Genomic DNA, 24,324 nt, shown 5'->3' with positions numbered 1-24,324 from the left:
TCAGCTTGTCACTGCAGTTAAAATTTGTTCCAAACGGTGATAGCATGAGAAACCAAGCTGCCGTACTTTGTAAAGTCCGTTCCTGGGCGTGGGACGTCTGGAGTGAGTATAAGGTAAGGGTCTGAAAGAGAGGGTGCAACAATCGATGCATGCCCATGCGGGTGAGGGGGTGCCCAGAAGGCCAGAGGCTGGAGTTGGTGTGAGTGGGCTTCTCTTGGAGACTCAACTCATTGCTTTCGATTGGATCTCAGCTGGGCTAACCTACTCTCCTCCGTAGGTAGCCATGAGTGGCATCCCCATCCCCATTCTATCTCCATGGACTCCTTGCTAGCCATGCCCCCAAATTTCCAACCCCGGCGCATGGATCCAGTTGATATTGATCGCATCGGCTTCCTTGCAGTTCCAGAAAAAGAAATCAGTCCTGCCAGCAGCTTGCCTGGATTCTTTCCCTCCTCCCCTCCTCCTGTCTTTCGTTCTGTCTTTTTCGAGACCTTCATTCAACAGGACCTTGCAACTTTCCTATCATTACACATAACCATTGACTCGGGTTTAGCTAGAGCGTCTTTGCCCCCTACCTAAACTCCCGTGCAACCACTTTCACTACCCACCAGCAGGTACATTCCCGTCTGTTCCTTCACAGTGCACAGAAGCTGTTTTCTGTTTTCTGGCGCTCAGCCCTTTACCTACTCCGACCGCCACTCGCCAATCTTTTTTTCGGCCCTGTCCTGAACTGAGAGCTCTCCCCGCTTGTTCCCACGTAGGTGTCGTTGCTAGCAGCAGCCCTGACGATTCGTCAGTTGAGCATTACTGGACGGGACAGCTTCGACTCCACGGTTGAACCAAACCTAGCTTAAGACTTCTTCATCAAGACAGCCAAAACGTTTGATCATCGCGGCATCGCCGAGCTGTATCGAACGCTATCAGGGATCTGTCCAGTGTTTCGTCTATCTTTACGTCCCTGCAGTGGTTTTGCCCTTTGTCCGAGCAACCTATCATCTGGCTGAGATGCCAAGATAGACTCAGCGACAAAAATCTTGCCTGCCCTCCCCCCGCCTTCTAGAAGGTGGACGAGAGCCCTGAAAAGGCCTCTATGCGAGGCTGATCAGCAGCAACTATCCTAACCAGGGTGTCACCTAAAACCAACACTAACCTTAGTGACCGACCTCCCTAAAGCACTTGGCTTGGGGTTTGAGAGCTTGTGGTCTTGGCCAGTCTAACCAATTCAACCATCGACCAAGAAGAACCTGGCGGGTCCAGCTGCAAATCGCCGTTCTTGTCTGGGCTATTACCACATCCCATTCTGTCGTTCGTTCGCCTGTCTTTTCCTGTCAGCTTTCTCTTTCCCAAGCCCAGGACTGCGCATTTCGCCTACCAACGCTGGGAAGTGCTTGAACAGACTTGGGTTGAGTTGAACTGCGCTGCGCGACATCAACCACTGACTCGTTTTTGCGCCCTGAGAATGAGGTAAGCCTTTGAAGACTTCACTCTGTTGTGTCTGCACAGTCCATTCCGCGCCCATTGATCGCATTGTATCGCATCACGTCGCAAGTTGCCTATCTCATGCACAGTATGGTACATAGATATCTCTTTCAAGACCGGCTCCGATCCCGACTCCGCTACCACTCTCCATCGCCTCCTCCCCCGTTGTCTCTCGGCTTGTGATCCACAGTCTCGCATCCGCGATACCGTCTCTGTCTCCGGGTTCTCTTCCCTTTACAAAGCTTTACCTCACCTCACCTTACTCTTTTCCTTTCCTACGTTGTCGTCTCAAAGTTTAGCCGCTACACACCCTCATTCCTTCACACCCCTATCGGCCGGCTTTGTGTTCACCCTCCTACCTACTTTACTTTCCCTGCCAACATCTACCTTATGTACTCCATCCTTTAACCACCCCGTTTCCTTCCGTCCTCGCTTGTTGTTCGCTTCTCTTTGCATCTTTCGTTTCTTCAAGAGATAGCAAGCACTGTCGACCCTGATCCCGGCTCGTCTGCCGGCTCGTCTGTACATACATGACCCTTCTTGTCGACTAATCATCATGGCTACAGCGCACATGGCCGTCAGGACTGAGACCTTCCCACATTCGAATCCAATTCCCCATAGCGAGTCAATGGGTGCTCGCATTATTCCTATACCAACTCCTACGATCAAGATGTCTCCTCCAAGCAACGGCGATCCCATGGAGATCACATCACCTGCGCCATCTTCTACTGGCAACAACAACTCCGATTCCGATGCCAACGGCAAATCCAACGATCGACCCAAGAACTCTCCCGCTCCCGATTCCAACAACGCCGCAAACAATAATGCCAATAATTCCAATAGCATGCCTGCGCCCCCGCCGGCTGCTGCTGCTGTACACCAGCCTAAAATCGTACAGACAGCCTTCATTCATAAGCTCTACAAGTGAGACCGCGCCGCCAAGCTCTTCACGATAGCTTGCTAACGTAGCGACAGCATGCTAGAAGATCCCAACATTCAACACTTGATTTCATGGTCTGCAAGCGCTGAAAGCTTCGTCATGTCGCCCTCGGCCGACTTCTCAAAAGTTCTCTCGTGCGTCCAATACATCCATAAACTGGCTACTTGGCACTCGACTAATACCTTCTAGTCAATATTTCAAACATACCAATATCTCATCGTTCGTGAGACAGCTGAACATGTACGGTTTTCACAAGGGTGAGTACCAGAACACACACGAATTGTGAGTAATCGCATTGGCTAACTTGCGCAAAGAACGCGATGTTTTCCACACTGGAAACCCTGATACAACTCTCTGGGAATTCAAGCATGGCAACGGTAACTTCAAGCGCGGCGACCTAGTAGGACTACGTGAGATCAAGCGCCGAGCCAGTCGACATGCTTTGGTGCACCGCGAGAGCAACTTTACCAAACCTGTAGCATCCCAGCCAGGCACTCCAGCCGAGCCCGTACCTATCCCGCCTGACAGCGCTGATGCTCGAATGCTCAACATTGAGCATACGCTCTTCGACTTGAGTAATCGCCTGCAGAGGAGCGAAGAGGCAGCTCATTATATGCATGTCAAGAGCCAAGCCGCAATGGACACGGTAAATCGACTTCTTCACTTCAATCAAGAGCTTTCAAGACATATGCTGTCTCTTGTTCCGGCTGAGAGTCCCCTCTCTCGTGAAGGTGTGTATTACTAGGCGAAGTCTCGAACGATAGCTAACGTTGACTTAAGTCATTATTCTACAGGGCGAAATGCAAAGGCAGGCTGAAGTACTTCGGACACTCGACGAACCACCCCAGGAGGCACCTTACACCGGCCGACAACAATATTTTGCGAATGTCGAGAACGCCCCAGTATCACCCAGACAGCTTGCCCAGGACGACCAGAGACGAGGCCCTGCTCTAGGCGTCCCCCCCGCACGCGGCCAGAACTTTTATAAACCACCAGTTCCTTCCAACCTATCTAGCAGCACTCGCAGGCCATATGGCTCCATCAGCGGAAGCAGTACTACGCAGTCGTCCCCGTTACGTACAGGACCGCCTCCGCCGCCTCCTGCTCCTCATCCTCTATCCAATGTTGAGACTGTTCCCGGCCCCGGCAGCCTGGCCCGCCGTCACACTGCAGCCGATATTCGAGCCCATGGCTGGCAGCCAGCACCCTCTCCCTTCAGCACTGGCGCACCCTCTGGAGCATGGCCACCTTCGCCTAGCCGTGTAGCCCCGGAAGACCAACGGATCAGAGAATCGTTTTCAACTTACTCGTTGCAAGCTGCGTCCCAAACACACCCTCACTCACGTCCAACAACGCCACCCCCTCCATTTGCAAATGGCTCTGGCGGTGGCTCTGATACATTCGGTGGCTGGTCGTGGGGATCCGCTGGCCGTGAGAACAAGAACCTTGCCGTGAAAGATCATTCAGCTCCCCCTACTCGAAGGGGGAGCATGGCTCATATCCTCAATCCCAGTGACACTGCCGAGCGATCAGACGAGGATGAGGACCCCCGAGGTGACGATGACAGGAAGCGAAAGCGAATGCAGTAAATCACACCTTTAACCCTGATTTTACTGTGGGCTCTTGAAACCTAAACTATGGACGACGAGATTCAATACATCATATACGTACATACACATACACGGGCTCTGTACATGGATATTTACTTTCCCTTCATCGGCATTACATTAGGCCATAAACATACTTTGGATTTTGATGGCGAAGAGACCGCCTACTTGGAGTATAGGAGGACATCGGATAGCTGGCTAGAACACGGTCACGGAGGCTTTCTTCATTACGAGCGCAAAGCATAGCAGGATACCATGGTGGGCATTTTGTTTAGTCCCATGGAAATCATTAGTCCTCGCCGAAAGGAAGGGGGCAGATTTCGGCACACCTAAGAGATGGAAGTTGAATTCTTGGGAGGAGTTGCATGGTGGGTGCATGTATATACCATCAGAAGACAATATTATTCTAAGCAAGTTAAATTTGATCCTGTCATCTCCCTTTTCTGTGAAATGATGTCAACTCTCTGCGTGTATTGTGGGTATCTTGATATAAAACTGATATATATAAACGTTATGCCTCTGCCTCTCCCCCTGTTACCCCAGGTGCGGTCTTTTGTTTCTTGTTTTTCTTGTTCTTGCTCTTCTTCTTCCGCTTCTTTTCTGTCTGCCCACCGCCCAAAATAGGTTCATCCTGTGTTACAGCGTCTTTCATATCCGCATCCGCATCCACCTCGACCTCTCCCCCGTTTTCGTTCGTCTCCTTATCCTCAGGTGTAACAGGAGAAGTCTGATCGCCAGCCTCCGGCTCCGGTTCAACCTCCTTCTCCTTCTCCTTTCGAGGCCTCTTTCGTTTGCCTAGGGCACTTCGTCCAGCTTCATCTTCGCTCTCACTTTCCTCAGCCTTCTTCTTCAGATTGCCCTTGGCATCTTTGTTCAACCTGCCCCTTAGCATTCTCTCCTCTTTTGAGTTTGCAAACTTTTGAACGTCTTTCTTCTCTGGAACATAGCCTAATCCTTCGTTTGGTCGTGCGCCGCGAGTGAGATCCTCATCGTTGTTGTCTGGTAGAGTGCGTTGCTTGCGCGGTAAATCACGAGTAAGGGGCATCGATTTTCCTATGGACGTCCTGGAGGCGAGGAGCAGTGAAAGAGTGTTTGCGATTGCATCGCGGTTTGTTGCGACGGGGAAAGATTGGGCTTCAGGTGCCATTGTATCTTTTGTCGCGATTAGTTGTAGTAATGCTGGTGCGCGCAATCCGAAGAAGATCGTGTAGAGAAGTGCCCTGAAGTAATTAGGGATGTTTGCGAGAGTTAATTTATCATTGCTTCAGCTGACCAGGATTGGTGATGTTTGGGGTTGGTGGAGAGTATCTGGCAGAATAATTTCACATGCGACAAAAAATGCGGATGCTTATCTTATCGCTTCTGGCACCGATGTCCCTGACGAGAAGTTCGACTTCAACAAAAGAGTTCAATCCGTAACATGCTATGATTAGAGGAAATATGCTTCAATAGTTACTGCATTATATAATAATTTTGGAAGATATATACTCGAATTAACTAAGATTAGGAAATTACACAATCTCTATCCTGTAACTGTGATAATACTTTGGGTCATAAATTCATAAACGTAAAGAGCCACACCATTCGCCGGGCCCCCAAAACAAGTCATTAGTAGCTAGCTGTCGTATCTCTCAAGCTGAGGACGTAAGGCAGGTCTGTTGAGTCGTGCCGTGTCGCAAGTCGAATAACAGACCCAGAGCTAACTGATGATTTGGATCGAAGGCTAGAGGTTGATGGTTGGCTCAAGGGGTAATGACGCCGACTTCGAGCAAGACTATTATTGCTAAGTCTTCGTGATATGGACCCTGGCCCTGTAAATCCGCTCCTCACGCTGTTAGGAGCAGTCTCATAAACATTCCAGGTATTCGTGGATGGCTGGCGCCTTATTCGAGCAGAGCTGCTGATGCTAGCGTCGGAGGGAGCCAGATTACTGCGAGACGTGCCCAGCCTTGATCTAGTATCGTCATCGCCATCGGTAGAGGGTGAGGACGCATCGTCTTGCTCGTCCAAAACATCTGGATCCAGGGGTTCCATGGCGCGAAGAATCTCGGCAAAAAGATGCATAAGCTCCTTAAACTGAGCATTGGAAATTGGTCGATTCGAGAAGCGTGCATATTCGTAGTGTGAAAGAAACTCGATAGTGGTTGAATCCATCTCGATCACCCCCAATTCAGCCAGGTGAACTACGTAATCGCGCAGGCTCATATTGGCGGTTCGCTGCAGAAGAGCTACAGCGTCTGGGTCCAGCAAAGGCGGGTTCGTATCGGAGGTTGGGTCAGGTGGCGCAAGAGTCAAAGCTTTGCCCTCGATCAAATTAGGCAGTTCTGAGAAGACAGTGGTGTACTCGAGGTTCGGTAAATCCGGAGCGTTGGGTGAGGACCATCCATAGTGTTCGATATCTCCCCAAACAGGCTTTTTACGAGGGATCACCACCACCAACTCCTCCGCCGGACCACTAGGACCATCAAAACCCAGCTTAACCCTTGTTTCGACAGTTTCATCATCCGGGGCCGTGTTGTCTGTTTGAAGCCTGGGGCGCGATTCGTATGCGATCGCTGCACTTCGCCCAAGACCCAGCGCAATTACTTTATAGACAGCCGAGCGAAGATCCCCCTTCTCGATTGGAACCCATCCTTTCGGTATCGACCCAAGATCGGTCTTGTTGATGTATAGACGGGTGATAAAGACGAAGGAAATGATGACAATGGCGAGAACGTAGGCGGCAGCGACGATCCAGATGTTGTAGAGCTGTCGATTTTGGAACGAGCGATGAATGGCGTCGGCAGGGGTGGATATTAGTAGTCCTAGAAGGCAGACGTAGAGAAGAAGGTAGAGAGTTCGGTAGACGATAGAGGCGACAAGCCGTCGATGAGAAACGGGAGACGCCATATTCCTAGTCCATGGGCACAAGAAAGCCGCAGTTACGAATGCGCTGCGATGCTACCAAAGGCCGCTATGACCGGGGTCGTGAGTATAATAAGAAAAGGGACGAAGAGTGGGACATGACTAGGTTAAAGAAGAAGCTGAACGAGTGAATGAAGATGCTACAGTGAGCAAGTGGTGTCACTGTAGTTGTTGAGGGGGTTGGGTTGAGAATGGCATGTCCAAAAGGCGGACCTATTTGGTGATGATGCGATTGATGTAACCAGAGTTGGACAGGAAGAGGTTGGCAGTTGGCGAGTACCCTTGGAGCTACAGTGTGGGTTGGGCGCGGACACTGTGTTTTTGATACGGTACAACGGCGGCCCCACTATCTTTAATTGCACTGTATTAGCTTCAACATATGAAGCTCCTGCAATAAATACATACTATTATTAGATCCATGGATGGAATAATTGCTCAATTGCTTTTATCGTGTTCCGAATTGTTACAATGGTATCATAATACATTAATATCCTTCCCGATATGCCTGTGCTTTACGTCCTTTGACCTATCGCGCCACCTCTGCCATCTCAGACTTCTTTGAAGTCGCAGAAGCCTCCTTGGCCAAGCGAATATCAGTGAGTGTCAGTCTAAGGTCGCTGCTATAAGGCTCAAACTTGCCCAGCACCTGTTGCAAAGCAGTCTTCAGAGCTTCCACAACTTCTTCCACCTCAGGGCTGATCCTCTTGCCCGACACATCAGTCCAGTGCAGTGGGAAGTGCAGGCGGAAGGCCTCCAGTTTCTTGATTACTGATGTGAAGGTTCGGATAATGCTTGGCACATCTCTGTGCACATTACCAAATTGATCTTCTGCCAAGCTGTGCACTGAGAGATGGTGAAGCACGTTGATCGCGTTGATACAAAGTGTAGGCTCAGCGTATGGGGTACCCAGCACCGCAGCAGCAAATTGGGTTCGGAAATCTTGCTGGAAAAGGGCAGCCACAGTGTCTACCTCCATCACTTGGAGAGTCCAGTGTTCAAGTTGGCTCTTTATGTGATCGGGAGCAACAAGTTCCTGCTGCTCCTTCGTCAAGACCCGGTCCTTGGCCTCTTTCCATGTCTTCTTCGCGATGGGGCTCAAGTTGGACATAGGAGACTCGCCAGGGGATAGTGCGGCCTGTCCTAATCGCTTCTCAACCTCACCAAGCATCGTCTTGGAAGCCCCTCGACTGTTAAAGATGGGATCGTCGCGGAGAGGAGCGGATACTCGCTGCCTGGGTTCCGGAGCCGGCGCAGCGGGTGGTGCATCAGGAACTTTGCCATAGGTATCAATTCGCGTCTCGATGGACTTGACCACTTCCATACAGATGGTGTAGACCTGGGACCACATAGGTCCATCCTTACGATCGATGTCTTCGTAGATAGCCTGTCGACGGGTCTCAAAGCCTTGCGCAATGATTGCAAGCTCCCACATCGCAAATGCCTAGATACGATTAAAATGACTGTTCAACGAGCGTGTGTGACAAATCTCACCTTGATCGAGAGTTTCTTGCTCTTAAGACCGTTCAAAAGACTGCCATTGGGGTCCTTGGACTCAGAGGTAAGAGGCTTGCCATTCTTCAGGGGCTCCTTGACCATGAATTTCGAAAAAGCAAAGTTACCAATGTTCCATATCAAATGCACGAAAGTTCCAGCCTCTATGCATCGGAAAAGAAGCCAAAGATCGCTCGGCCAACTAGGCGGGAGCATGTTGGTCTTTGGCAGGTTATAGAAGATGCGCAAGAACATAAGCGCCCATCCCCAGATGAAAGATCGCAGTATGGTGTAGTATAGAATCAAGGCGACAGGCAGCGCACTTGCGGCACCGGAAAGAGAAGCGCCAAATGTTGCTGGGACTGCAGTAATCAGGAGCTTCAACGCGTCAGGCTGCTTCTCGTTCTTGCCCTTTGACGATGCCAGTACCAGACGATCGGTGTCCTTTCGGTAATGGTTGAAGGTTTGCGTGATGGCACATGAGACCATGTACGCAAGCAAGAAGAGCGGTCTCTCGTTCAGTCTCGCACGGTCACCGCTGAAGTACGTGATCCAAGAGAGGTTTGCCGCCTTGGGCATTGCCCATAGGAACACATGGCTAAACAGCAGGCTGGAGAAGCCATACCAGAACAAAGTCTCGTATGTTTGAAGCTGAGTGATTGTGTTGCGAAGGGTCTGAAAGCCGGGGCCAGTGATTCGTAGGCCAACGTGGTAGTTTGCTATTCGGAGAACGACGATCGCAAGGCCACATGTGAAGATGAAGAGGGTTCGTACACCAACAGGGCCAATGGGAAACCAAGACCAAAAGTCTAAACAATGGGATTTAGTGTTGGCGCAAGTGCAAGTTCAAATGAATTTGACTTACAAGATTTCCAGCCGTCCAGGACGACCGCCAGCAGGTAGGACACGAGCAGCAAAACAGTCGCCGTAGAAGTGAATCGTCTGTGAAGAGCAGGCTGTAGAAAGTCCTTGTAAGGCGCTTTTCTAACCGTGGTAGGCGCCATCTTGACAGCGCATCCCCAGGATAAAGAAGGGCTCGAGACGTTGTTGGGCGATGATGTCGTGGATTGATTCAAAGAGGGACTCACAATGGAAGCTCTAAGCTCAAGCCCCAAGTAAATAATAAAAATCTCCAAGCAGCAACGACTCGATCGCAGAAACGCTAAGGTCCAAGCTCCGTCATTATCTGTCACGTGCTGATAGCATCAGGTCCGGCTCCGCTCTGGTTGGCTAGGCTGAGATGCATGTCCAATTACGTATGTTTGCATGGCGCTGTATCCGTAACTACTAATGAAACCTCAGCCACCTCAGAACAAGGCAGCAAAACAAGAAAGCTTTAGACAATAATTAGAAGAAGCTGTCATAATAGACTCAGTAATAGGTCCCCTAAGCTTAGGCTAAGGTACCTAAGTATTTCTATCACTTAGCCCTAAGATCTACTAACGAAACCGTACTGGAACCAGGCAGCAGGTCTGGTGTCTCGCTCCCTCTTGTTCCTCAACGTTTTGGAGGATATTCTCGACCGCAAGTGAGTTCTTGATCAAAACGCCTGAGTTGACTTTTGCGTTCACATTGATTTCTTGTCTTGTATCAACAAAAACCAGCCATCTTCTTTGGCTAGTGACTCTGCTTGTAGACCGGGCTTTGGGGAACAAGAAAACTCGAGACAATAGAAGAAGATGCCAAAATAAACTCAGCAAAGACTCTCCTAAGCTTAGGCTAAACTACCTAAATATTTTTATCTCTTAGGGTCAAAGTCCTAGGATCTTTTCTCATTCTCTCTAAGGTCCTCTGTATTTAGACCAGACTTACGTTAGGTAGGTTGTCCCGGCCCACTTTTCCGGCTGAAGTCCAGAGTCAAGGGCCCAGCCTCCATCCACGCAACTCTTCCTTTCGACCTTACATCATCACAACAACCATGTCGTACGATCTAGAATCCGGGCGCGGCGGCGCCGGCTATAGCGATGACCCTGATTTCCAAGCCCTTCAATACGACCTCAAGAGCAAGCTTCAAGCCCTCCTCAGCAACAATCGAAAACTCGCCAACGATGTCAATGTGCTCGGCACACGTAAGGATACCCCGCGCCTGCGGGAGCGAGTTCACAATAGCATGGATAAGACGAGGGATATGTGCAGAGAGATCGGCGAGGGCGTCAAGCGCCTTCAAACTTGGGAAGAATTGACGGTACTATGATGAAAATGCGTCTCGGTCATTGTCGCATGCTAATTGTATGCAGAAACAACAAAAGTACGAGCAAACAAAGGTCTCGAGCGACTTCCAGGCAGCTCTCCAAGAATTCCAAAGCCTCCAGCGAAAAGCCCTCGAGAAGGAGCGCGCATCCGTTACCGCCGCCCGTGCCGCACAGGAGGGTGAATCCGCCGAAGGCCCCCAGTCCGGCAATCAGCTTGAGCAGCTGCAACAACAAGAGCAAGTCTCCCAGCTCGCACCCCAAGACGAAGTCGACTTCCAGGAAGCTCTCATCATCGAGCGCGAGGAGGAGATTCGCAATATTGAGCAGGGTGTAGGCGATTTGAACGTTCTCTTCCGACAGGTGGCGCAAATCGTCAATGAGCAGGGAGAGCAGCTTGGGACGATCGCAGACAATGTTGAGAACGTCCGGGACGACACGCGGCAAGCTGATGTTGAGAACCGACAGGCCGCGCGGTATCAGAAGGCAGCCCGCAACAAGAGCTGCTGCCTGTTGCTGATCCTCGCCGTCATTTTGACCATTGTTATTCTTGCTATTGTCCTTGACTAGATTCTTAGAGCGCAGCGACTGACGATTATGGGTGGCCTGTTCTTGTTCTTGAGGCGTCTATTGGAGTTTTCTAGGGACCTATACATCGAATTTTCCCCATGAGTCTACATTGATAGTTACAGATGAACGCTTAATCAATTGTTTTTTTGTCAGATGTCTTTGCAATCCGTGATTGGTCTTTGAGCACGAAAGGGAATTCCTTGGATGGCTTAGGTGCCCTCAGATCTGACGTCTTTGGTGGAACAAGACGTTGAATAAAGAAGTCATTGACGCGGGTAAGCGCAAATGATGTACCCCAGTAAAGGAAGATGGCGCTTGGCAGATCGGCAAAGAGGAGTGGCAGTAGGGGCATCATAAGCATGACACGGCCCAGGAGTTGTTGTAGTCTGGAGGCGACCATCATCTTTGCGCCTGGGGGCTGGATTCGCAATAGTGCCTGGATTTGTTCCTTGGGCATCCTCGCCCATATACTCCATACCAGAATACCCGAGCAGATGGCAGGAAGCCCGTAGTAAGGGTCCGCAGACGCTAGATCGGTGAACCAGAATAAGCCTCCGTCCACCAAGGACTGGTCAAACATGCTGCTCGAGGGCCCGAGTCCAGTATTACCCAGGCCAATCTTGTGACTGATCCAACCCAGGGGTGCACCGCATTTCCTTCGAAGAGCCTCAGATATGGTGACAAAGGGAAGCATTCCAAGTAAAGGTGCCATACTTTTCCAGCGCTGGAGACCCCATGTCTTTAATATTCTCCGTCTTGACTTTTCAACTGCACCTGCAACGCGAAGCGATCTCACACGATCGGGAAGTTCAGGGTTGTTTAAGCTCCTATCCATCATATGCCGACGAGTCCAAGCTGTGATAAGAGGATCCAATGGTTTTCTAGCCTCCCGCAAACGAGCGCTGTATAGTTGAAGAGGGAATCGGATGGTTGCGTTGACGCCCACAGCAAGTAGTGGTATAGCCACATACCACGGCACGCCAGCGCTATGAGCCCAGCTGAGGGCATCGGCTGTCATGGTGACTGTCTCACCGAGCGCAGAAGCGACAGAGAAGTTCCTGCGGTTGGCGCATGGCGATGAAGTTAATGGGCTGAGAATGGCTGGATGTGAGATTCGGCGTGTTGTGTTAATGGCTGAGAGTGATGGCCTGGCCTGAGGCGACATGGAATGGGCAGTTCTTCTTATTAGGGACATTTTGACCCTTAACACCGTGGTTGCGGGTGCAATGGAGGACTTGGTGCTGGTGTGAGTGAGTCTCGAAAGTCCATGACATGAGGTCAAACTGGGGCTATTTTTCTGAGTTCTCAGCCAATCAGCGCTAACGGTTCATCGTTGAATATCTCGACTAGTACTGCTGGTAGTTAGGTAAGGAAGAACCACTGTACGGGACAACAGTAAGGAACAATATATTTACGAGTGCCCTATATATCCAAGTACTATCAAATGATCAGTGCTAGTATTAACTTTGCAGAGTCCGTTTGTATAGCATGATTCAAACCCTCTTGATAGTCTTGAGGATGAACTCTTTGCTCTTCGACTTGTGCACTACGCTCTGAGTTAGGCACCTTCATTATTTATAGCAACTCTCATTATAAGTTGATAAAGCAACCAGTAAAATAGCCAAGATTGATTATTAATGACAATTCATATAAGTGCTTGTAGATTTGTGTAAAAAGTTCTCGAGAAGACGTGGCTTTATGATCGAATATGGAAGCGCCCTTGACCATAATTATTCCGTTGGACGCAGAATGAGCCCTGGTTGGTCCGTTCAGTCCTTGATCTCGTATTCTTAAAAATGATTTTCTTTCTAACTTTCTGGAGGGAACAGAGCTATCATAAGTTCTCTCCGCGGGCTGCCGAATTTAAAGAAGGGGTCCAGTGACAAGGGTCAGGAGCCTCTCTCCCCCCTGTAGCTTGCGCAGCTACAGTGGGTCAGATACTGAGCTTTGGAGCTTGCAGCAGCATCCAAAAGCTTAGCTTCGGGTTCCTCTAGCGGTGCTGGTGCCTGTTCCTATCCCCCACTAAGTCCAAGACCAAGCCCGTGGATGAACTTTTTGAGACCTGGTCTGGCCAGCTGGAGACGTCACACTATCATCCCACACACTCTCTCATGGTAGCCTTTCGCTACCAAAAGCTGACAGCCTCAACCCCCCTGAGGCCATATAAATATCGCTGGTCGAAGCATTTTCTTTACCTGTTTTTCATAGCTTCTCGATTCCCCTGCGACCCCCCCGAATAGCCTTCCCGATACTACCGCCTCCTGACCGCGAAAGACGGCTACCACGATGGCGTCCCTAGCGACGCTTGTGCCTCTGGCCATTCTGATAGCTCTGCCTCTAATAGGCGGACTTCTACGACGGTTTCTAGGATGGTCTCTTCGAAAACGAACAGAAGGCCGTCGTGCACACCTTCTGGCCCTCATGACACAGGAGGATAAAGATGCCCGCGCTAAGGACCCTCAAGGCACCGCAGCGACGAAACTCGTATTCGATGTTGACGATAATCTTCAAAGCACTCTGAGCTCGCAAAGGGATTGGTCGGGGATCGTTGGTTTCTTCCATCCGTTCTGGTATGTTGTCATATAAGCTACCGTATGACCTAGCTAATGTGAGGGAGCAATGCTGGAGGTGGCGGAGAGCGAGTGCTCTGGGCCGCGATTCGGGCCACACAAGATCGTTGGCCAAAAGCCAAATGTGTGGTATACACAGGCGATCACAATGTGACAAAAGATGCGATCTTAAATCGAGTCAAGGTATACGACCTGAAAACTTGCCCTGAGGACCACTGCATGCTTACACCATGTTAGACAAGATTCAATATTGAGCTCCATGCTCCCACGATAACGTTCCTCTACCTCTCCAAGCGAGACTGGGTACTCCCCTCAACATGGCCTCATTTCACGCTGCTTGGCCAATCAATCGGCTCCGTCGTTTTGGCTTGGGACGCTTTCTCACTACTGGTCCCGGACGTCTTTGTCGACACCATGGGCTACGCCTTCGCTCTCGGTCTATGCAAGTTTCTCTTCCCCAAGGTTCCTACAGGGGCATATGTGCACTATCCTACGATTTCTACCGACATGCTCGACTCGCTCGATTCAACGGCTGCCTCGGGAACTCAGGGCGCACATGCTGGTAAGGGTGCTGGAGCTCAGGGTTTCGCCAAGAAGAATTACTGGAAACTTTTTGCCATTCTGTACTCTTGGGTTGGCTCGACGGTTGATATTGTCATGACAAACTCTACCTGGACTCAAGGCCACATCAAGAGTCTATGGGGCCCTTATCGCAAACAGAAGAGCAAGACAGATCCGATCGCAGTTGTCTACCCTCCCACCGCCGTCCGAGAAATGGAACGCGAAGTCGAAGTTTCCGAAGAGAGTGAGAAGCGAAGAGAAAAAGCTCTTGTCTACCTCGCCCAGTTTCGACCTGAAAAGAACCACCAACTCATCATGCGGTCATTCGCTACTTTCCTCAAGACCAAGAGCGAGGCATCCAATGGAGCACAGCTGATTCTGATCGGAAGCGTGCGAGATGACTCAGACTCAAAGCGTGTGTACGAGCTGCGACTTCTTGCTAATGAGCTTGGCATCAAAGACAGTGTCAAGTTCCACCTCGATGCCCCATGGTCAGATGTTCTGGACTGGTTAAGAAGGGCATCTGTGGGTGTCAACGGCATGTGGAATGAGCACTTCGGAATCGGCGTTGTTGAATACCAAGCTGCTGGACTCATTTCCGTGGTTCATGACAGTGCTGGGCCCAAATTCGATATCGTCGTGCCCATCGATGGCCAGCCAACTGGTAAGCTGACTGAAAATTCCATGTCGGGATCTTTCTAACACAATGAAACAGGTTTCCACGCAACGACCGAAGAAGAATTCGCAGAGGGCTTCGAGAAGGCTTTGTCGCTGCCAGATCCTCTGGCATTTCGTCTGCGTGCACGAGAGTCGGCAAAGAGATTCACCGAGGAGGAGTTTGCAAAGAAGTGGACGGTTCAGTTGGCACGTTTGGTGTCACTTGCGAAACAAAAAGCGTAGACTTTTTGGAGATAGACTAAAGGATACCCCCTTTCTAAGATTCTAGGGAGAGAAGAGACAGCTTAGAGAAATTAATACAGCAAGCACAAAGCTTGGGCATAATCAAGTCAATGTTCTATGTCGTATGCTGTGTCCTTCTACAAGTGTTGATCGCTCAATCAGGAATATAAACGTGTATGCTTCCATCTCTTCCTGTGCTGTCTACAATGTCACACCGCCACTGTTCTTCTGCCTGGGTTCAGGAGCGACCTGAAAAACACCAGCTGAGTCCCTTGTCAGCGCTTGAACTGTACTCAGTCCCTCATCGACCCAAGTTATATTATGGCCTCGCTCCACCAGCGATGGAACATCGTACGAACTGAACTTCTTCTCCACTAGTAGCGTATTCGGGATGAGCTGGTTGTGAACACGGGGCTCACGAACAGCATCCTTGATAGACCACGATGGAGAAGTCAATACACGCCACGCAACTTGAGTAGTGGCGGAGATAATACGTGAGCCCCCTGCAGCTCCGATGACGGCAAAGAGAGATCCGTCTTTGTTGGATACAATGAGAGGTGTACAGGAGGATAGGGGGCGCTTGTTTGGACGAATGAAGTTTGCTTCTGCTGGTGCGAAACCAAACTCATTAGGAACTCCCGGAATAGAGAAGTCATTCATTTCGTTGTTTCTGTGACGGTCAGTCCATGACCACAAAATTGAAAGAGGTTGGTACCACTTACAGGATCACACCAGTGAGAGGGTCCATGAGGAAAGATCCAAAGATGAGGTTGACGGTGGTGGTCAGCGAAACAGCCATGCCATCGCCATCCGCAGTGACGACGTGTGAAGTTCCATGCCCGTCAGATGAGTAGATGCCATCAGGATCATACTTCTCAATCTTCTGGGTCTTTCTAGGATCGATTTTACTCCTGATCTTTTCTGCTGTTGTGGCATTGAGCATCTCATGTTCGAGCTCAGGAACGCCGTCTACAAAGTCAGGATCGCCAAGGTGCAGACGAGCTCCGTATGCGAACTTCATGGCTTCGATGTAGATGTGCAGTGTGGTGTTTCGATCCTCGTCTTGGTGAGTGTATCCGTTCATGGTGTTCAGGATGTTGAGTGATACGGCGCCACCGGCTGGAGAGCTGATGCCGTAGACATCGTGCCCCTTGTACACAGTGTGAAGGACCTCTCGAGAAATTACATCGTAGTTCTTGTAGTCATCCAGTGTTATGGTACCATTTGTTTCCTGGATGGTCTTGACCATGCTCTCAGCTAATCCATGTTATTATCTACTCAGTTTTCAGATGCAGAGTTAACTTACCGAAAGCACCGGTATAGAAGGCATCAGCGCCATGCTCTGCGATAGCTTGAAGTGTACTGGGTTGGTTAGCTATGTTGAAGTCTGGCATCGAACCTCGACCTACCGGGCGTATCGTCGTCTTGTCATCTTCTCTCCTTCTGGGATAAGCTGTCCTGCTACATGTGAGCCCTGGTCTCAGCGTTGGGTGTTAAAAAGCATACCATTTCGGGTAAAATCTTCTGCCCATGAAGGATCCTCGACAAAGAAGTTGTGATGGTCTCTAATAGTCTTTTCGATAAACCTTGCCATGTCGGCATTGACTGACATTTGTCAGCTTGTAACTTTTTGTCTCTCTACTCTCCTTGGGCGGACCTATGAATCCATCTTGAGCCACCTTAATAGCTCCTTGTAAGACTGTTTTCCATGGAAGACTCTGTTTAAAATATTAGCTTGTGGTAACTTGCAGTGTGTCTGTGGTTCATACACCGTATTTCTTGTGTGCATACTCAAACCCACGGACTTCGCCCGGCACACCAACAGAAAGACCTCCGTAGATGCTACCGTTCACATTTCCTTGGTACATGTCCTCAAATGCTGCTGCAGGGGCTGATTCTCTAAAGTCGATGGCTTCGTAGTTACCCTTCTTGTCACGCACAATCATGAAACCACCGCCTCCAATGCCGGAGTGGTACATGCCGATAACACCAACACAGAATGTCGTTCCAATCATGGCATCGACGGCATTTCCCTGGATATTTAGTTGGTGTATTCATATAGAGAAGGGGCGAGAAGTCTTACACCCCGTGCTAATAAGTCTCTGCCGATGTAGCTGCATTCTTGAGCCTCTGAAGCAACGGCTCCTCTGGTACCAACACCAGGAGAAAAAAACTCCTCGAATATGGGACTTGCGGATATCGAGACATAATGGATACTGGAGGCCAGTAACAGTAACGGGAGTTTCATCTTGGTGGTAGGGGTGTGTTCTTTGGTATTAGAAATCAGTACGCGCCCTTCATGACTAGTCGTCTCAACAACTTTGTCACTGTAGGTCGTTACTAAGAAATGACAGTTTGATAAGAGTATCTAAACTCCACGTGACGGCAAAACAATTGGAGGAAGTATTAATACAAAAGTGAGTGATAATGTAAGAGGCGAAGGGACCGCCTCCAAGTTGAATGGATGTTGTTAGTTGATTTCTAAAGCAGATAATAGAAGCCGGTATTGACGTGATAAGGAACCCCCAGAATTTGGCAGGGCCGATTGTCGGAACACCCCGGTAGATGCATGGTCCCAGGCTCGTGAGGCGATCACCTGCCAGTCTAGGAAATAGGGTAACCAATCACTTCTTGACAGCGATAGTCAGGAGGAAGTGCTCACTAAATTCGAATCGGGGTGTTTATAAGTGTAATTTATTTAAATAACGGTATGTTCTAAATAGGAATCTATAGGCAAATGGATGAGAAACTTGGGTATTGTGACATCTTACCCCTATCATAAATGCCAACAGAAGTCATGTATTATTATCTATCAGATTTAACAACTTTAAAAGACATTGAATATTAGCATGCTTGCATAGTGCTGATTCTTTACTAATATTTCTTTCTTGCTATTTATTCTGACAAACTGTCCATCATATAAATAATGTATACAATATAAGGTAAGCTACCTTACCAAGAGCACTCATGATGGAAAAGATACGATATACATGCGCTTAAGTGATCAACCAATCAGATCCTACTTAAAAAAGCAGACAACTAGTCTACGGCCCCACCGTCCCCGAGCTCCAAGTGGGGCCTCTGCAAGAAACATTTCTTCGTCTCATTCTCATCTTTAAGAAATCTTTGTCATTATCAACATCTCAAACATTTACAATTCTTTCCCAAAATCTCACTCTGCTCACAGAACAATTAGATCAATCGAATTGCTCGTTCATGAGGCGTCTGAGACTCCCACCTTTGGCCACATTCACCAAACCTTGCCTGTACAATTTCCGTCCCTTCACAGTCATGGCGAGCACACAAGCAGAAGCTGTGCCAAACGGCAACTCACAAGTAAACGGCAACACTCAGCAAATTAACAAGAGGCCAAACCAGCAGAACAATCGCCAATGGAAGCAGAAGAAGACGAAGAGGGAAAAGAACATCACCGAAGGTTCATCTGAGGAAGTCCTCAAGTACGATATTCAGGCCCTTCTTAAAGAGCGAGCTGTTGAGTATGGTGAGGGAACAGAGCACGGGCCAGAAGTTCTCCCAGAGGAAGGCACTGAGACAGAGGTTGAGATTCTGGAGCTTTCGTCTACAGGTGACGGCCTTGGTATGAAGCCTGGCTCAAATCAGGTCTATGTTGTGTCCTTCACAGTCCCTGGCGACACTGCCAAGGTCAAGGTCTTCCGTCATCTTCGTCGCGAAACCCAAACCCTCGCCGATTTCATCTCCATCACAAAGCCCTCTCCTCTTCGCGACGACGCCCGGATCAGCTGCAAGTACTTCGCCTCATGCGGTGGCTGCCAATTCCAGATGCTCGAATACCCCGAGCAACTCAAACTCAAGAAGCGCATTGTCGAAAAAGCCTTCAAGAACTTCTCAAACCTCGATCCTAATATTGTCCCCGCTGTCCAGGATACAATGGGCAGTCCTCTGCAGTACAACTACCGCACCAAGCTCACACCTCACTTTGACGGACCCCCTGGATTCCGACCCAGCAAGAGAGGGAAAAACCCCAGAGTTCCCTTTGAGAAGTGTCCTGATATTGGATTCATGCAAAAAGGTCGTCGAAAGGTTTTGGATATTGAGGATTGCCCTATTGGTACCAATGCTGTGCGTCTGGGTATGGCACGAGAGCGTGAGCGCATGCAGAAAGAGTTTGCCAACTATCAGCGTGGTGCTACGATTCTTCTCCGAGAGAACACGAAGCGAGTCCCCAAGGACAGCGAAGAGGTCAAGGGTGAAACAGAACCCTACACAGTCCGTGTTGAGAATGAGGATACTGTCGACATCAAGTCCTGCTTCACTGATTCCAAGGCCACCACAACAGAATACATCGGCCCTTACACCTTCACCAACCCAGCTGGCTCTTTCTTCCAGAACAACAACTCGATTCTTCCCTCATTTACCGGCTACGTGCGAGACAATATTCTCCCTCCTGCCGGCACAGGCATGGACATCAAGTATCTAATCGACGCCTATTCAGGCTCTGGCCTCTTTACCGTTACTCTCGCATCGCTCTTCCAGCACTCCATCGGTATCGACATTGCAGCTGACTCCATCGCCTACGCAAGTCGCAACGCAGTCCTCAACGGTATGGGGGAGGATCGCTGCAAGTTCATCGCTGCCGATGCTGGTGAGCTCTTCAAGAGCGTTACCTACAACCGTGATGAGACCGTTGTGGTTCTTGATCCTCCTCGTAAGGGCTGCGATGCAGACTTCTTGAACCAGCTACGAAAATTCGGTCCTCGGCGAGTTCTGTATGTCAGCTGTAACGTGCATACACAGGCCAGAGATGTCGGTGTGCTCGTTCGCGGTGAAGGCGAGGGCGAGAGATACGAGATTGAGAGTCTTCGAGGATTTGATTTCTTTCCTCAAACAGGTCATGTAGAGGGCGTTGCTATTCTCAACAGGGTCGATACCACGGCATAAAATAAAAGTACACGGCGTTTGTTCGGCTTGGGTCAAAGAAAAACATGATAGATCTCATTGCCATTGCCATAGTCATAATCATTGCAAACTTGAGAACCCGCTGCCTCATCCCGCAACCTAAAAAATGCTGATCTGCGCCGCCTTTACAACAGTGTATATGTTCTTCGTCATTCTTCATTCATGATTGATCCCCTAACAGAGCCTTTAAAGCTTGAACTCCCAGCTCGACAACGCCAGGGCTTCGACTCTTCTTAACACATTCTGTAAGAGTTTCAACTCCACCCTCGCTCTTGACCTTCTCTCGCGCGAGTTCACCGACCTCGCCCTCTGCAGTGACCAAGTTGTTTACCACAAACACTCCACGATGACGGATGTCCTCGCTGTCATCGACACACATTCCGAGGATAACTTTCACACCGCGATCTCGGTTAATAATGCCCCGGATGACACCCTCAAAGTTGGTGAGTGAAGCTAAAGCACCGCCAGCTGCACTTCGAGTTCCATCATCAGGTGCATCAGCAAGGGCGAGGAGGACGTTCAGGCGATTGCGGGCCTTGGCAGTCTCTTCAGCATAGAGTGCGATAGCCTCTGGTTGCTGCACCAGATTGCAAACAAGCTCAACAGCAGCCTTGGAGACAAGAGTGTTGGAAGCCAGCATCTGTTCCTCAATCTGGTTCCATGCTGTATTGATGATACTGCGTCTAGTCGCATCGTCATCCATGGACGCGAGGTTGGTCAAGGCCATAAGTGCCTCGAAGGAAGGGAGGAGGTCCCGTGTCTGAGCAGCAGGGTCGGGTGGGATGATAGAGACAAGCGGTCTGACGGCAGCAATGATGGGGGTGTCACGGTTGCCACCAAAGACCAGTGCAGGGTTTGTGCTGATCAAGATGCGGGCCAGGGCTTGTGCTGCAAGACGACGTGAAGCAGCTTCAGTTTGAGGCAGGGACATCCATGATACCAGGAGAAGCTTGACCGCTCCTTGCTGAGCGAGTTGACCGCGGAGAGTCCTGTCGACTGAAAGGGAGAAAATAATGGAGATAACAAGTCCTAGAGAAGCGGGCGAACCATTCTTACTGTGGGTGACGAGAACCGGTGTGATACCTGCATCAAACACCAGCTTGCATCGCTTTGCGACATGCTCGTCGTCATTAAGGGGGTCGGGCCCGCCAAGCTTCCCGGCAGCATTGGCATATGCCTTGAGCTGGTTCATCTTCTTTTCTTCCTCTGTCAGCGTGGGCAGGTATTTGGTCAGATTGACAAAAATGCTTAAAGCTCCATAAGTAGTTGGCGATCTTGGCTGGGCTTCTTGAAGAGTCTTGACCAACTTCTGGAGCAACTCGGGGTTGCTGACAATAGACTCCTTGACTTTAGGTTGAAGGGAGGCGTATGCGAGACCTTCGATAGAGTGCTTTCGTCCGTGATCTTCATCTCTCAGTATCATCTTAGTGAACATTCCAGAGAGATCTTCGATACTAGTGACTGCAGGCTCGATTCGAGACTTGTTATCACCGGGTGCTGGTTTAGCGGGAACTGCCTTGAAAGCTGGGTCAGTCAGTGATAATACAGAGCTCATAGGCACCTTATCTCACCCTCAGCTTGGCCAGGATGACTGCGGCAAGATACTGGACCTGTTCAGAGTGCCGCCTCATTGAAATGGAGCCTCCATCACTTTGAAGGTTTGGATCTGCGTTCATGCTACGAACAGCCTCACTAAGGTCTTGGTCGACGATCTCCTCAAGCCACTCGATGCAATACTTGTTGATAGCCTCACGGCAAAGTGAGTTCATGCAAGCAGCGTTGAGCATCTCCAAGCAGGCCGTCTCGACCTTGCGGCTCTTCCATTTTCGTCGCATAAGTGTGCCGAGGCTGGGTAGGAAGTCTTCGTTGAGAAACAGCTGGGCAGTGAGATCGGGGACGATGGGAAATGTCGCAGCGGCGACACAAAAGGCAACAATGTAATCGTCATAAGTTCCCCTTCGCACACGGTCAAAGAAGAAAGTCGAGAGCTTCTTTGAACCATCATCGCCAGCGGCTTTGAGATATGCGGATGTTGAGAGAGTGGCGTGGCCGCGTACTATCTCAGGCTGTCTCATATCAAGATAGCACAAAACGGTGTCGACACAGTCGCCATCGATAACATTGCAAATAGTCTCACGAGACTTGTCCTTCTGACGGGCTTCGTAGTCGTCGTTGAGCAGCTTAGTCAGTTCATCGAGGTCGCGACATGTCTCGTTATCTTCCTGTCCGCCCTCCATGAGGCGCGCAAAGACGATAAGAGTCTGGTCCTCCAGCGACTGGGCTGGAGGCACCTGAGAAGCAGCTTCTGTAGGTTCTGCCATGGAATATTTATTGATTGAATGTGTAGGTAGGTGAGAGAGAAAGTAAATAAGAAGCCAGTTCTTGTTTTGCTTTCAAGGTGCTAGTTTAGTAGTCAAGGAAATAAAAGTGAGAAGAGACCGAAACTAGAACTTGTGATGTAAATCGTAAAGCGCACAAGGCAAGAAGACCCGTCACGGCCTCCACCACCACAACCTCAACCTACCACAAAAGAGCTCGTGAGACTGGGCTTGGGCTTGAGCCACTAAACGTTAGATCAAAGATCACTGACGCTTGATGCGTTTTAGTTGGTCATCACGTGGCCAGGCGTTTGAAGAGCTGAGCTAGGGGGTTTGCTGTAGGGGCCTATTGGTGCCAGCAGCCGCGCTCATACCTTTATCCATTCCATTGGATTATGCCTGTAGATGACGTCTAACCAACAATTGGATCAGATTTTCCCTTCCATCTATGGTAGCCGCGTCCAAGAACAAAGTATCTAAAGAAAAGAAACAAACAAGGCTCTTTTAGTAATTGCTGCAGTTGAGTTTGGCGTTAATTGTTGTTGTTATTTTGGCGTTTTTGGCTATCAACTAATCATGCGATAAATGCAACACTCGTACCCGTCCATCTTCTTTAATTCAGCTTAGGTTTGTCTTGAATCCGACAACTTTGCGACAGCCTCAGGTATTGTAGCCTCAGTCCTCACGTAAGGCCACCAAGGCAGCTCAACCACTCTTAGGGCCTCGTAGCCGCCTCCCCACCAGCATCTTCGCAGCGTCAACATCCTCACAATGGACGCCGTCGATGTTTCAGAGCACTACGAGGTCGGCACCCGCGAAGAGACTCCCTCGCTTCTTACCATCGTCCTCGATACAAACCCCCGAGCCTGGGCATCGCTCAATAATGTCCTTCCCCTATCGCGTGCTATCGCAAACATCCTCGTCTTCGTTAACGCCCATCTCGCCTTCAGCAACGCAAACCAGGTTGCGCTTATCGCCGCGCACGTTGATCGCGCAGAATGGCTCTACCCAACACCTCCCACACCCTCACGCGACGCCTCTGGCGATGTTGCCATGAACGATGCTGCTGCTGCGCAAACACAAACCTCAGCGAACAAGTTCCCGCAGTTCGCACAGATTGAAGCTGCTGTTTTGGCTGCGATTCGACAACTCATGGATCAGACAAAGGAGGAGGATCTCTCTGCTACGACGACACAAATCTCTGGAGCCTTGACGCTGGCGCTATGTCATATCAATAAAGCTGCGCAGGCTCTTTGTGCGCCTACGGCTAATCTCGAGGACAGCCACAAAGGCTCGTCGAATACTGCTCCCTCAACTGTTCGCGGCCGAATCCTGGTCATTTCTGTCTCCGATTCAGAACCCTCGCAATACATTCCCACCATGAACGCTGTCTTCGCCGCTGGCCACAATCAAGTCGCCATCGATACTCTCTCTCTTACTGGCGAGCCAACTTTCCTGCAACAGGCTTGCTACAACACCGGTGGCACATACCTCGCTGCTACACATCCCCAAGGACTACTCAACTATCTGATGTTCGGTCTTATCGCAGACACAGAAGCTCGTGAAGCTCTCATCGCCCCAACACACGACACCGTCGATTTCCGCGCCGCCTGTTTTTGCCACGGCCGAGTTGTGGATACAGGCTTCGTCTGCTCCATCTGTCTGAGCATCTTCTGTGAGACGCCAGAGAACTCGGAATGTTTCACGTGTGGCACCAAACTATCTCTGGGTAACTATGGCGCGAAACCCGCCGTCGTACCAAGGAAGAAGAAAAAGAAGCGCAAGATCGTCAATGGAGGCGGATCACGGGAAGAGACAGGGAGTGCGACAGGGACACCCCGTCCATGAATGAGCCAG

General features: G+C 49.9%; 11 protein-coding genes across 11 annotated transcripts; 5 read left to right on the top strand and 6 right to left on the bottom strand.

Moving 5' to 3' along the window:
* Positions 1 to 2,035: 2,035 nt before the first annotated feature.
* FPRO_11069 (uncharacterized protein) lies at positions 2,036 to 4,008 on the top strand (the record flags this gene model as incomplete). Its single annotated transcript, XM_031232101.1, has 5 exons — positions 2,036 to 2,403; positions 2,455 to 2,553; positions 2,609 to 2,676; positions 2,734 to 3,150; positions 3,200 to 4,008. 5 exons carry the CDS (start codon positions 2,036 to 2,038, stop codon positions 4,006 to 4,008), a joined length of 1,761 nt encoding a protein of 586 aa, XP_031082072.1.
* A 529-nt stretch (positions 4,009 to 4,537) lies between these two features.
* FPRO_11068 (uncharacterized protein) lies at positions 4,538 to 5,173 on the bottom strand (the record flags this gene model as incomplete). Its single annotated transcript, XM_031232100.1, has 1 exon — positions 4,538 to 5,173. One exon carries the CDS (start codon positions 5,171 to 5,173, stop codon positions 4,538 to 4,540), a length of 636 nt encoding a protein of 211 aa, XP_031082071.1.
* A 461-nt stretch (positions 5,174 to 5,634) lies between these two features.
* Positions 5,635 to 6,915, bottom strand: FPRO_11067 (related to thermotolerance membrane protein Dlt1; the record flags this gene model as incomplete). The annotated part of the gene is made up of 1 exon (XM_031232099.1): positions 5,635 to 6,915. One exon carries the CDS (start codon positions 6,913 to 6,915, stop codon positions 5,635 to 5,637), a length of 1,281 nt encoding a protein of 426 aa, XP_031082070.1.
* A 541-nt stretch (positions 6,916 to 7,456) lies between these two features.
* Positions 7,457 to 9,425, bottom strand: FPRO_11066 (uncharacterized protein; the record flags this gene model as incomplete). Its single annotated transcript, XM_031232098.1, has 3 exons — positions 7,457 to 8,371; positions 8,422 to 9,230; positions 9,287 to 9,425. The coding sequence occupies 3 exons, from the start codon at positions 9,423 to 9,425 to the stop codon at positions 7,457 to 7,459; spliced, it is 1,863 nt and encodes a 620-aa protein (XP_031082069.1).
* Positions 9,426 to 10,339: 914 nt separating this feature from the next.
* Positions 10,340 to 11,180, top strand: FPRO_11065 (uncharacterized protein; the record flags this gene model as incomplete). The annotated part of the gene is made up of 2 exons (XM_031232097.1): positions 10,340 to 10,606; positions 10,659 to 11,180. The coding sequence occupies 2 exons, from the start codon at positions 10,340 to 10,342 to the stop codon at positions 11,178 to 11,180; spliced, it is 789 nt and encodes a 262-aa protein (XP_031082068.1).
* Positions 11,181 to 11,310: 130 nt separating this feature from the next.
* Positions 11,311 to 12,375, bottom strand: FPRO_11064 (uncharacterized protein; the record flags this gene model as incomplete). Its single annotated transcript, XM_031232096.1, has 1 exon — positions 11,311 to 12,375. One exon carries the CDS (start codon positions 12,373 to 12,375, stop codon positions 11,311 to 11,313), a length of 1,065 nt encoding a protein of 354 aa, XP_031082067.1.
* Positions 12,376 to 13,466: 1,091 nt separating this feature from the next.
* FPRO_11063 (uncharacterized protein) lies at positions 13,467 to 15,211 on the top strand (the record flags this gene model as incomplete). The annotated part of the gene is made up of 4 exons (XM_031232095.1): positions 13,467 to 13,750; positions 13,798 to 13,933; positions 13,988 to 14,975; positions 15,027 to 15,211. The coding sequence occupies 4 exons, from the start codon at positions 13,467 to 13,469 to the stop codon at positions 15,209 to 15,211; spliced, it is 1,593 nt and encodes a 530-aa protein (XP_031082066.1).
* A 201-nt stretch (positions 15,212 to 15,412) lies between these two features.
* On the bottom strand, positions 15,413 to 17,459 carry FPRO_11062 (uncharacterized protein; the record flags this gene model as incomplete). Its single annotated transcript, XM_031232093.1, has 8 exons — positions 15,413 to 15,881; positions 15,934 to 16,468; positions 16,518 to 16,573; positions 16,621 to 16,669; positions 16,718 to 16,816; positions 16,869 to 16,929; positions 16,981 to 17,244; positions 17,295 to 17,459. The coding sequence occupies 8 exons, from the start codon at positions 17,457 to 17,459 to the stop codon at positions 15,413 to 15,415; spliced, it is 1,698 nt and encodes a 565-aa protein (XP_031082065.1).
* Positions 17,460 to 18,502: 1,043 nt separating this feature from the next.
* Positions 18,503 to 20,131, top strand: FPRO_11061 (uncharacterized protein; the record flags this gene model as incomplete). Its single annotated transcript, XM_031232092.1, has 1 exon — positions 18,503 to 20,131. The coding sequence occupies one exon, from the start codon at positions 18,503 to 18,505 to the stop codon at positions 20,129 to 20,131; it is 1,629 nt and encodes a 542-aa protein (XP_031082064.1).
* A 178-nt stretch (positions 20,132 to 20,309) lies between these two features.
* FPRO_11060 (putative cro1 protein) lies at positions 20,310 to 22,470 on the bottom strand (the record flags this gene model as incomplete). The annotated part of the gene is made up of 2 exons (XM_031232091.1): positions 20,310 to 21,665; positions 21,721 to 22,470. The coding sequence occupies 2 exons, from the start codon at positions 22,468 to 22,470 to the stop codon at positions 20,310 to 20,312; spliced, it is 2,106 nt and encodes a 701-aa protein (XP_031082063.1).
* A 768-nt stretch (positions 22,471 to 23,238) lies between these two features.
* FPRO_11059 (uncharacterized protein) lies at positions 23,239 to 24,315 on the top strand (the record flags this gene model as incomplete). The annotated part of the gene is made up of 1 exon (XM_031232090.1): positions 23,239 to 24,315. One exon carries the CDS (start codon positions 23,239 to 23,241, stop codon positions 24,313 to 24,315), a length of 1,077 nt encoding a protein of 358 aa, XP_031082062.1.
* Positions 24,316 to 24,324: the final 9 nt, after the last annotated feature.

The sequence above is a fragment of the Fusarium proliferatum genome (genome assembly GCF_900067095.1).
Source record: "Fusarium proliferatum ET1 genome assembly, contig: FPRO_scaffold005, whole genome shotgun sequence".
In the NCBI taxonomy this organism is placed as follows: Eukaryota; Fungi; Ascomycota; class Sordariomycetes; order Hypocreales; family Nectriaceae; genus Fusarium; species Fusarium proliferatum.
This window is presented reverse-complemented; position numbering and strand designations above follow the sequence as displayed.